At 41.4% G+C, this 13103-nt stretch overlaps 1 protein-coding gene across 1 annotated transcript in view; it reads right to left on the bottom strand.

The window, feature by feature from the left end:
- Mapk10 (mitogen-activated protein kinase 10) overlaps positions 1-13103 on the bottom strand; it is a 295793-nt gene that overhangs the window by 44498 nt on the left and 238192 nt on the right. Inside the window, exons 10-11 of the mRNA XM_038328945.1 lie at positions 11669-11740; positions 3481-3663 (exon numbers count right to left, since the gene is read on the bottom strand). Of these exons, the coding sequence (XP_038184873.1) occupies positions 3481-3663; positions 11669-11740 (255 nt within the window). The remainder of the gene's footprint in view (positions 1-3480; positions 3664-11668; positions 11741-13103) is intronic.

Raw genomic sequence — 13103 nt, 5'->3', positions numbered from 1 at the left:
AGTTCCTCAGCACTGGGATTACCAGTGCATACACAGCTCGGTTTTTACTACATGGGTTCTGGGAATCCAGCTCAGGTCCATACGCTTGCACATAAGCATTTTTCACCTACTGAGCTGAAGACCCAGCTCTGAGGCCAATTTAATTTTTGGTCTCAAAAGCATGTGAAATTTTACATGAAGTACTTTCTTAACAAGAATAAGTAATATTGGTTTAAGATATAAATAAGATAATATTAATAGTTCATTTGTAGTGTAATAAAATGTTTACATGTAAAATTTTTATAACATCAATTGTTTGTTATTAAGTGTTCATATTATGGCAACTGTGTTAATGCTAAAAATTTAGTGATAGCATATTTAAATAAACAACATAAAAAGTTAGGAAATAGCCATTCTCATAGGCTACCACTGTGATTTTTCCCACTCTCTACTTTGGATTCAATTCAACTGTCTGACATTTTTTTTTAACTTAAATTTGCTAACACAACAGCTAACATGTAGGAAATTATTCTCACCTATATATCTGTGACTATTTCCTTTGGTTTATAATGTTTTATATTAATATGAAAGTTTATTCATTAAAGAATATTTTATGTCTATTGGCAATTTTTTTCTGATGAATACTGTTTTCTTAATTGATTAGCGTTCTTTTCAAAGAAAACTTTGAAGTTCACAAGAATACCAAAAGTATACAAAGACTTACATACTAATTCAAATTTTAAGATTATTTTATGACCAATGTTCTAACAGCCTTTGTTAAAAGGTCTTTGTGATTCGCGTGTCCTGCAGACACCAGAGTCTGCTCTAAAGACCATCTGTACTTCTGTTTCTTAGAAAGGGCACAGGATGGAGGGAGTGACCTCTGCCAGCACCAGAGCATCTCCCAGAAGCCATCATCAGCACCATCTGTAGTAAACAAAGAGAAGGTTTCCAGTGCCATGGCTTTCAACTTGCAAACGTGCTGCTTTCCCAGAGTCACAATGAATTTTCCCTTTATCATTTGCATATTGTGATACTTCATTAGTGTTGCCCCGTCTTGTATTAGAATCACAACTATATTAAATAGCTAATAATTTACAAAACAATTAATATAACTAAACTCTATGAAGTTAGATTTACATCACGAAGCATGCTATTGTTAAGAGTTTGCTGCCAGGGGTTTCTTTTTCCCTCTTGGCCTGTCAACTATCAGATGGAGAGGGCAAGGGGCAGTAGCAGTGACAGAAAGCTTTGTATACAGCCCTTGAACACAACAGGAGACAGTCCTCTGGGAGACAGACTTCAGCAAATCAGCTCAACATTATTCCAGTTGGGGAGCCTGGGACAAACCCTAATTTGCATTAAGAGACATGCTCCATCACAACGATTTGTATGTGACAGTAGGGTCCTATCAAAATGGCTAGAGCACTTGCCTAACTGCCATGTGGGTCATCAGGGGAAGTGTGTTTGCAGGGAAGTTTGTCAAGGGTCACCCTTGAGATAACTCAGGCATCCTGGGCCTGGAGACATCCTCCAGGTAAGGCTTGGTAGAGAGCAGGAAGCTCTGCCTGGGAGGGAGGCAGTTTTCCTGATGCTGAGCTTAGAGAAAGTCACCAGGCTAGGGTAGACTATGACCTCCACCAGCCAGCAGTGTCCTCTACCAGCCTGCCTGCAAGCATTTGCACTACCAGTAAACAGCTTCAATAGCTCAGTGCGAGTCTTGCTGTCTCCACAGGGTTAAACCGTCGGTGTCTTCACGGGGTTGTTTCTGTCTGCCCTGGTGGTTTGTATAAGAATGTTCCCTATAGGCATGCATACCTGATGCTGAGCCCTCAGAAGTGGCACTACTTGAGAAGGATTAGGAGGTGTGGCTTTGTTGGAGGAAGTAGGGGTGGGCTTTGAATGCTTCAAAAGGTCAAGCCAGGTCCTGTATAGCCTTTCCTCTTCCTGATGCCTATGGATCAAGATGTAGAACTCTCACCTCCTTCTCCAGCACCGTGTCCCTCAGCAATGCTGCCATACTTTCTGCCATGAGGATAATGGACTGAATCTCTAGCACGATTAATCAGCCCCAATTAAATGTTTTCTTTTATAGGCGTTGTCAGGGTCACGATGTCTCTGCACAGCTATAATGACTGAGTCTACGGCCATACCACCCTGAAGGTGCCCAATCTCGTCTGATCTCAGAAGCTAAGCAGGGTCGGGCCTGGTGAGTACTTGGATGGGAGAACAGTGACTGAAATACCTACTATCCTGATTAGCATTCTGAAGGCATTCATGCTGAGATATCCTTTAGGCATTTCCTTCTCTGTATGGGTAGTGTTGACAGCTCTGGAAATGTCACCCAGAGACTATGCTGCACGATGATGTAGACTATCTCAAATCCCCCACGAATAAATTTGGAAGTGATAACGAGATCCTGAACAACAAAACACTGCATTTTAATTCCTCTGCTCCACTGACGTTTATCTCTGTTATTTAAATTAAGCCTATACATCAAACCCATAGATAATTGCCTGCATCTACCTTGTGTTTTGATAGTAAAATTTTTAGTGGAAGATTGTATTATATATGGCAGTTATTAACTAGAGTCTGTTGAAACTGCTTAACAAAATATTAAGTCAATTAAACCTCTCCTAAATTCTTTACCATCATTAAGAAAAATCAGTAGTTAGCTGGTTGTCCAGCAGCAAGTGAAGGCACAGAGGCAGAGTCTGACTCCACACAGAAGGAACCAGACTTGAAAAGAAAGAAATGTGTAGGTAAAATCTAATCTATTACTCTGTAATTGAGAAATGGTGGTAAAACACTCCATAAAATATAAAGGTACTAAAGCACCTATGTCTATGTCTACAAGAATTTACAGATGAAAATCTGTGTTAAAATTTTTTTTCTAGGAAATACAAAAAGATTGAAGATTGATGGAGGACTCTCATTGGTTAATAAAGAAAATGCCTTGGCTTTTTGATAGGGTAGGATTTAGATAGGTGGAGTAGACAGAACAGAATGCTGGGAAGAAGGGAAGTTAGTCAGACGCTTCGGGCAGTCACCATGACTCTCCTCTCCAAGATGGATGCAGGCTAGAATCTTCCCAGTAAGCCACCCCTCGTGGTGCTACATAGATTATTAGATATGGGTTAAAGCAAGATATATGAGAATTAGCTAATAAGAGGCTGAAACTAATGGGTCAGGCAGTGTTTAAATGAATACAGTTTGTGTGTTGTTATTTCGGGTGTAAATCTAGCCATGCGGGAGCAGGGCAAGACGAAAAGCAGGCCTGCCCACAGCTCCTCACTACAGAAGATATGTTTTCAAAGCACAATACACTGACCTTTTAAATGTACATTTCAAAAAAAATGGTTTCAAGATTCTAAATAACCCAGATAAAAGAGTTAACCAAGACAGAGTATTGTTGGAATCACCTCCTCTTGCATCAATACCTGTCAAGGGAAGACCTAACAGGTGCCATTTTGTGGCTGGCAAGCTGGGCCTGGTGCTCACCTTTAAGTTTATTGTGCTCGGAGTCTGCTGGGAAGAGGGAATCAGGAAAGAGCTTTGGGAAGGTGAGTCCTGCATACTTGGGCCGATTCTCCACGTAGTTTCTGACTGTGGGCTGCAATTTCTTCATGAATTCCGGACACGGAGTTCCTAGTTGCTCAATGACTTTGTTCCACTGGTCAATATCTGAGGAGGAAATAGTTAAGGGAAAAAGAAGCGCAGATCCAGGGCTCTCACCTTTCTGTCACCTGTCACTGGGGGCTGAGTCCCTTCAGCATGGCTGCAATTTAACTAAGCAACACAGGACAAAGGGTGAAATCAAAGCTGACAGCCTGCCCATGAATGCTCTTGGAATTAGAAGTCAAATTGTGGAACTTGTGTGCTTTTAGAGAATTACTATTATTTAACAGAGCAGGATTGGGAAGTGGTCTCTGCTTTACAAAAATAAAAATATTATTCAAATATAACAGGGCAAAGTAGCATTTATATAATCATGATTATGGTAAAATATACAAGGATAAATTGCAAGACATTCTTTCTTGTTTGTAAGAATTCAAAGATTCAAATAATACACAAAAAACACCTTAATAAAATAAAAATTTAATAATCATGTGATTTAGAATTAAAATTATCTCATTTCATTATAGGATTTTATCCTAAGGTTACCTCAGTAATTTTTATTTTTAGAATAGTAAGCATACAAATACTTTAAATAATATTTATTTATGTTTTCCCTAAATTGTCTTTAAGATATTTTTGTTCCTTTTCTAAAAATGAGGAAATTTTATTGACAATGTTTTCTATGTATAATCATCACATTTGGGGTCATCGTGCTAACACTGTTTGGCCGTGTATATTTGTGGAATACATTGCAAAGTTTTGATGCACATATACATTTGTGAACTGCTCAAGTTTCTGTCTTTTCAAATTTTTATTATGCATTCATGACATTTATATCTTTTTCTGGAAGGTTGTGTGAAACATGCAGAACTTTTGTGTCACCCACAGCCAGTCTGTCTACCGTCGTCCGTCTGTCTGTCATGGTCACTCTCTATAGTCACTGTCTGTCACAGTCCCTCTGTCTGTCACGGTCCCTTTGTCTACCTGTAATTAGCATTGATTGATCAATGCACAACCCTTCCCTACACCCCTCCCAACCTCTTGTAACCAAGTAGTTCAGATTTTCTTTCTCATTTCTCATTAGTGTCTGATGTGTCAGACCTTCGAGAATGATAGACAGGGCAGGCTCTAAAGGATCTGCTAAAAGCAGCTGATTTCAAACAGGATTGAGATTTGCACTAATTCCATCTCCAGCCACCTTTCTTCTTCTACAACCCCATCCTCTCACTGTCATTTCCTTCCTACTACAGTAACACAAGGCCCTTCAAAGACCTTTAACATAATGCCAACTAATTAAGGTTTGTAAGGTCCTTCCTTTTTGCCATTCAAGAGTTGAACCAAAAAGTCTGACCTGGCAAAAGAAGAAACCGTATTTAACATAAATATAAACTGCAAATGGTAGGCAGGCATTCAAACAAAGATAAAAGCAACTTAATTGCAAATTTCTACCTCCCTTACAACCTGGATGAATAACAGTTATTATAAAAAAAACTACAAATTGCCGTGGACTGTCTGGAAATGAAATGCAGGTGGAAGAGCAGAGGTGCATTCTCTAGCATGGAAATAGCAAGAATGAACCAAGTATAAACGTCAGTGAAACTCCACTGGCCATTGTGGGTGTCACAGAGTATAGATGAGAATCAGAATTATTGGAAATAAAGAAATTCACTATGCAGGATTGCTTAGTCACTCTCCTGCAAAACCTCATGCTAAGTCTATGGCTATAAGAACGTATAAGTAGACAGGATAGATGATATATAGGTAGATAGGTAGTTAGGTAGATAGATACATGACAGACAGACAGACAGATGGGTGGATGATAGATCTCAGTACTTAGAACAATGTTCATGGAGTTTAAAGCTCAGTTACCACTTTAAACATGAAAAGAGACTTTCTCTACTGTGACTGGGTTACCACGCCATGCCAGGCTGTCATTGACTCATTACTCAACCTTGCTCTGAATTCTAAAGAGTAAGGATTAATACCATGTTTAAAAGAGACCAAGTTTCTAGATTTTCTACAAAGAAGTCATCTTCACAAATTTGGTAAAATATCATCAATCCATTATTTTATCCTAATTTCATTCAACTAAAGTCATGAAAGTATTCAATAAAACCTTCAACACAGAATTGTGTCTTTTTATTTATTTGTTGGTGTTTCTTTGCAGGAATTTTTTGTAGCTCAGTTCAGCTTCAGACTTGCAGAGTGGCTCTCAAGCCCGACATCCTTCCTGTCTTTTCCTGGTAAGTGCTGGGATTCTAAGTGGCCATACCCTGCCCATAACTTACTGCATCCAAAGAAGCAGCCCTCGGGCAATTCTATGAAATTTTTGATAAAAAATTTAAGATGAGTCACATGTCCTGGAATTCAAAAAATAATTTGAGTCTCTAACGGCACTGGGCGAGTTTCCTATCCAAGAGTGTTTTTAAATGAAGCATCATTCAGGACCTAGAGAGACCAGAACAGTCAAGGCTGCGTCAGCGAGGTTGTTAAACAGTCTTGCAACTGGGTGCAACCCTCTTTAAGACAGAGTGCCTTCGCTCACACACCCCTTCCAAGACCTTCCTCCTACAAATGTCGGGTGTCTAGACAAGGAGGATGTGGTTTTCCTCGCGTTCAAGTCAGTGTTTGTGAAGCACACAGGCGTCTGGAGCTAATGTGATAGGAAAAGTGGACTCACTTTGGTCTGAAGTTCGTGGTGTGATTTACTAGGGGCGTGTCCCTTCAAGAGCATCTCTAGTGTGCTTGTCTCAGTCTTTACCAGGGGCGTGTCCCTCCGAGAGCATCTCCAGTGTGCTTGTCTCAGTCTTTACCAGGGGCGTGTCCCTCCGAGAGCATCTCCAGAGTGCTTGTCTCAGTCTTTACCAGGGGTGTGTCCCTCCGAGAGCATCTCCAGAGTGCTTGTATCAGTCTTTACCAGTGGCGTGTCCCTCTGAGAGCATCTCCAGTGTGCTTGTCTCAGTCTTTCATATCAACACCTTTCCACTAAAATTGTTGCAACCCATATTTTGAGTGAAAATTGAGGTGAAATTTCAAATAAAACAGTCAGATTACTACCTCGATTTGTACTTTTAAATATAAAAGAATGTACTGGTATTAGTTAGATGCTGACATCATATAATGTATCCTTTATAAATTAATTGTTAATATCATTTGATGAAGGCACAGTGTTGAAGCACTTGCATGCTATGCAGAAGAAGGAAGTGAATACTCTAGTCTCATCCTGCACAGCAAACGAAGAGCAGTAAATGCATGTACTTCTATATCAGATCTGTCATTGCAGAAAATGCCACCCTGAGATAAATTATCTAAGGCCTTGAATATTAACGGGAAAATGACACTTAATAAAAATTATGACAGCAAATTTCCTCATCTAATTCTAAATTCACTGCAGATTAAATAGAGTGGCATTGCAAATCCTTTGCTCTTGGGAGTAAATGAGATCCTTTGCAAAGGTGACTGGTTGCTACTAAGGACTTTCATGAGTGGTACCATCCTAGGGAAATGGAGCAGAGTACACTTAAGGGATGAAGGATGAGCTGCTGGAGCCAAAGGCTGCCAGCTTTTCTGGTTGACTGAGAACTCAGACTCTAAGTGCTACTTAGCATCGCAGATTGGAGAACTTTCTGAGGCACATTCCCTGATGAATGGACTGATGTAAAATACCTTCTGCTTTCTGGTTATTTGGGTTATAATTGTGAATGAAATTTATGCTCTGCCATTTCTGCCTTCAGAAGACTCTTAAAGAGCTTTCTGGGAGCCAGGCAGTGGTGACGCATGCCTTTAATCCCAGCACTCAGGAGGCAGAGGCAGGCGGATCTCTGAGTTCGAGGCCAGCCTGGTCTACAAGAGCTAGTTCCAGGACAGGCTCTAGAAACTACAGGGAAACCCTGTCTCGAAAAAACCAAAAAAAAAAAAAAAAAAAAAAAAAAAAACGCAAAAAAAAAAAAGCCAAAAAAAGAGCTCTCTGGGGATTTTGTCCTGCCATGCAGTTTGAATTACTATTTTGTTTTCTTTGATTATTCTGTTACTACACATGATATTTCTAGAGTTGATATTGATATGCCTAATGATTTACTATCTTAGACCTGCTATTCAGTCATCAGTATGAAAATGTTAAAGCCTCCATTGGCAACTTCAAAACCACCAACATTTCTCTCCCAATTTTTTGTTCACCTCCTAAAGAAGGCATTGCCACCTGCGATATCTATCCTGGAAAGTTCCAGAAGAAGCCATTTTATCTCTAACTAGCTGTGGCATAGGCGTGGTGTCGGGTATGCTCGGTGGCTTTGGTTCAGCTCTGGAGGACAGAATGTAAGCTGATATGGTCTCCAAGGGAAGTGAAATGAGGGGAGAGCCCATGTCTTGAGAATTCAGTATCATGATATGAAACCATGTTCACACACTCAAATAATCACACTGTAGGAAACGTACAAAAACTCCCTGCAACCCCAACACACACCACTTAACTTAGGGTTCAAAGGCTTAGGTCTGCGCTGGTTATCACAGAGAAACGCTGATGATAACTGCGACCCAGGTAGTCCTGCAGCTGCATTTAGGGAAATACTAGCCAGGAATATACCAACACTCTCCAGTGAGCTACTAAACCACTATATGAGAAGGCTTGGCTGTGCTTCTGAGTTCATGATACAGGACATAATGTAGGACCCAGCCATGACAAGCTCAACAGAGGCCTAAGTCTCAGTAGTTTACCCTGGTTCCAAGAAAGACCACAAAATGAGACCACCCAGGCACCACCCAGGAGTAGACCATCCAAAGGAAATTCCTAATGTTCCAACCATTGTAGACAGGATCACCTGCTAGCACACATGCATCGCTTTTCACCAGGACACCCCTAGACAAATGTCAGTCACTCAGGGGTCCTGAACCTTAGAAATCCCTCACCCCCACCTTTGCTACTACAAAACCCCAACCCCCAACTGAGCTCTGGGCTCTCCAATTACTCCAGTACGTTGGCCACACAGAGAGACCGAGTTTGCAAACTCGTGTAAGAATAAAGGCTCTTTGTTTTTACACACAGGACTCCATCTCCTGGTTGGTTTTCTGGGGGTACTCCGTGACCTGGGCATAGCACATAACAGGTTCCAATTCTCAGAAAGATCTCCCTAGCTTGGTCACAGCACACTTAGCAGGCCAGTTCTCTGGAAATAAGTCAGAAAAAGGAAAAGTCCTAGGCTTTCTCTCATTTACACTTCAATATCTTGAAAATGGGGATGCAACCGTCAGAACTCCTGAGCTCCTATAGAGGGAAGACTATCCAGAGGAGGAAGAGAACAGAGGCTGCACTGTCCATGAGGCCAGCTGAGGACAGCACAGGCATCTCCCACACACCACACAGTGACCCCAGCTTGTAATTAGATCTCTCCATAATAAAAGTCAATCTTAAAAGCATTTTTATATTTGAGGACATTTATAAGATCAGGGTAGAAACACACACACACACACACACACACACACACACACACACGATAGTCCCCTATAATGTTGGTGGTGTTTGAGTTGTTTTATTCTTCTAAAACCATTTTAGTTTGGACCCGGGGATGCAGCTCAGGGGTAAATTATTTGCATGGTGTGTGCAAGGCTTTGTACGGGGGGGGAGGAACAAAGTTTTTAGCTTTGTTACTTTTCATTTGGGAATATTTTTTCTGTCTCAAAAATAATTTTCTGATAACATAAAACATGAAGAAATGTTTAAGATGCAATTCATTAAAAGCATGTTCCTTAGGAGCGAACACAGCAGGTAGTATGGTCAGCCAGGGCGGACAATCTTGAGCCTGACTCAGTGACTCAGTGAGGATGGACCTCCGGGGCCTGCTGTCGGACATGCGATGCTTGTGGTTTTCACTATCATTGGTTTTTCTTATAAATCTGTTATTGTAATCTCTCTTTACAAATCAAAAGCAGACAAGAATTACATTTTCTAAAGTGTATTAATATATGTGGCAGAAGCAACATTTTTTAAGCTACTGAAGGTTCACCTCCTAGCCTCTCCATCTGGATAGGCTCTTTAGGAGACTGTTCTTAACCTCCCGTGGCAGCTTTCATTCTCTGACGTGAATGGCAGCATCCTCCGGGTGCGGCATTCGGGCTTCACAAACAAAGGTCTGTCTTATCTGCATGTGGTTGCAGGTTTGGCATCTATATTTAGAGGTGAGGAAGCTCAAAGCCCCGTTCACATTTGTGACATCAAGGCAAATAGTTTCACTGACCACACTGACTCTAGCTAAGGTAGGTGGCAGGACACTGTGCTCCATCCTGGGACACATCTCTGGAGGGCCACATTCATTTCTGGGTGTGACTGTGTACGCTGGATTGTTAACAGGGGCAATCAAATTTCTGTGAGGTCAGGAAAACAGAGCTAGGGTATCAGTTCAAGTATAGAGCTTACCTAGCGTGCGCAGGCCCTGGGTCAATCCCTCGCACCATATAAACCAGGCAGTGTGGGGCATACCTGTGATCTGAGCCCTTGGGAAGTAGAAACAGGAGGATCAGATGTCCATGTAGAATTTGAACTGAACAATGAGTTCAAGGCCAGCCTGGGTTACATGTGACCCTGTTGAAAAGTACATGCCAAATGACATTGGTAAAGATTTTTATATTTAAACCTGAGGAGGAAAGCAATCTCCAACTTTCAGCCTAGCATACCAATTGTATCAAATAAATATTAAATGTTAAGCCCTGAAAGCATACATACAAGTAACATTACACAGACAATTGCAAGTTGTATGTATGTATTTAGGTGTGTGTGTGTGTGTATATATGTGTATGTGGTGTATGTGTAACAACAATTAATAAAAAGAGACCGTGAATTTGAACAAGAGCAAAGAGAGGTACATGGGAGGGTTTGAAAGAAGGAAAGGGAAAATGAAAATGATATAATTATACTATAATTTCAAAAATAAAATAATTAAAAATTATAAAAGAAAAACTTCCCCCAGTTTCCCTGGTACTGGAGTTATGGATCCACCTGCCTCTGCATCCCGAGTGCTGGGATTAAAGGTGTGCACCACCACCATCCTTTACACTTAAGGAAAATATGTATGGAGTTATGTTATACTATACACATATGTGTGGAACTGTGTATGAAATACACAGACACACACACATTATGTTATCCATGGAGATGGTAGGGTGTTAAAAACATAAAGCCAGTGCATAATCCCATGATGTTATTAATCAGATTAATTAGATATTAGCCCATAATTAGACACTCTGAACTGCTTTCAAACAGTGAGCATCTCTGTTCAGTTTTCCCCTTACAATGATGAAGACAGAACATTGTCAAAAGTGATCAAACACAAACACAGTGGTCATTTCAGCTACAGAAGCGGGTGGGTGGGCTGTTGCTAGGAGCTGCCCAGCCGCATGTCTGCGCTGGGCCCTCTGGACTCCTATCCGTCAGTTGCTACTTCAGCGAGGATTACTTTTACTCCTCTAAGTGATTTAAATGACTTCTCCAGATGTTTTATCTAGTCACTGTTAATCAGTGAGGCTTTAAATATTGCTAGTTAATAATCTGAGAAGATAAGAGCAGGTTTGGAGAAACCACTCTTCCTATAAATGAAGCAAACGAGACAGGTTGTTTGAGGAGAGGCTGATGAGGGTGGAAATGAGACATGCAGGCGTGTTCTCTGGGCCTGTGGGTGAGCTAAGCTCTCCATGCTAAGGGAATGTTAATTTCCTATGATTTAAAACTATAAAGCTCCAGTGTGAACACTGGCTCGGTCATTTATTATCTAGCTACATATGTGTCTTCACTTTTGAATCTCTGCAAACAGAGCAATAAAACAGTCTCGGAATTTGACAGAGCTGAAGTAAGACAGAGTTCCCAATGCAAGGCTGAGCCTCTTATCTCACGCTGTCCCCTCCACGGAAGGTCTTTCTGGGAGACAAGTTCATTCTACCATGAAGCGAGCTGGAAAATACTTGACATTTGATCTCACAGAAGCTCTCTGAGGGCCATGGAGATCTTCAGCAGTCTTGCATTGGAAATGCAAAAGGTATCAGATGAGGAGGCTGCACAGAGACCAGCGGCCCCAGGGAAGGATACGGTCAGTGCCAGGAAACAGCACTGTGCCTTTGACCATCTCTCCCATGATGCACCCTACCGACCACATGTCAACTGGAAACAAAGATGAAATGAATATAAACAAGAACACGGAAATAGATCCATACATAAATAAAGCATCAAGGCCACTCCCACCATAGACTCATTGTCTGAACTTCCCTGACTGGGGCAGAGGCTGGTCCCTGACCAGGAGGGCTCTGAGGTAGAAAGGGGACTCACACTAAATGCCCAGCCCTTTCTGCTGCATAGCTGAACCAACAAAGCCATCTGAAGCTACTGGTGTCTGATTATATTACTTTGCAATTATAATTCAATGCTTTCTCTCACTTCTGATTTAAAAGATCTAATTTGCATTCATCTGCTGGAATCTGAGTGATTTGTATTGAAAATTATCCTAGGCTGTGTTAATATGGGAGACACGTGAATCAATTTCATTTTTATTCTTTTATGTGCCATCTCTGAAAAAGGAGAGGAAAAAAAAGCTAGCAGCTAGCATCCCAAAAGAAAATTTCTTTTATAAAAGGCATTTATGCTTGTTTATAAATATGAATAAGTTTCCAGAAGCAGAAATGCCTGTTGGAGGGTGAGTGTTTTGGAATATGAGGGCTCCATCATTGAATCCCATCAAAGGAGCAGTTTCTAAGCTGGAAGTCTCTTCGGCTTCCATAAACACAGGCTTTTGTAGTGCAGAATGCGCTGGCTATTCAAACGCGACTGTTCAACATGAAATAAACAAGATTAGAGAGCAAACGCTTCTGAGACTGAAAATAAAAGGGACCTGGAATGTCAGGGTCAATCACAATGGGCTCCCTGCTACTGCCAGTTATCATCCAGAACTGGAACCCGGAAGGCAGGCAAGGGCACAGGGAGGGGAGGATGCGGAAGGGCTGCACCCACTTAATCTTAGGGAAAGTCAGAGACAAGCAAGCAGGTACTGGAAGGAACAGAATAGGAAGAAGTGGAGCAAACGGGGGAGGGGTAGGCCAGCAGCACCTCATGGCTTTGCTCCACTCAGGCTTCAAATTACATGTAGTAATTTGGCAGTCCTGCAGGAGGTCCCTGGAGATGCTTTCCATTGTGAAATCTCACTGGGGTGAAACCCAAGGTGCCCATTGCTTAGTTCCTAAACCCAGAGGAGCGTATGTGTTTGCTTCCATTTCAGGAAAACACGTGCCATGCAAGTTATCAGGGAAAGACAGAGCAAATGGTGTGTGTCCATCATGATGAGTTAGCAGCATCCGGTAATCACGGCCTCACAAGAGGCTGCTGCGCTCAAAATCTTTGAGGGAAAAAAGAAAAAAAAAGGAACAGCTCTGGGAAAGTGTTTTATTTTTAAATTGCTCAAGTATTTTTATCACTCTGTCCCAAAATGACCCGTCTGTGCGTGGTGTGAGTGCAAGCTTGATTGTATCCAGTG

The sequence above is a fragment of the Arvicola amphibius genome, chromosome 1 (genome assembly GCF_903992535.2).
Source record: "Arvicola amphibius chromosome 1, mArvAmp1.2, whole genome shotgun sequence".
Taxonomy (NCBI): Eukaryota; Metazoa; Chordata; class Mammalia; order Rodentia; family Cricetidae; genus Arvicola; species Arvicola amphibius.
The sequence above is the reverse complement of the archived record's forward strand: the minus strand, read 5'-3'. Positions and strand labels throughout refer to the sequence as shown.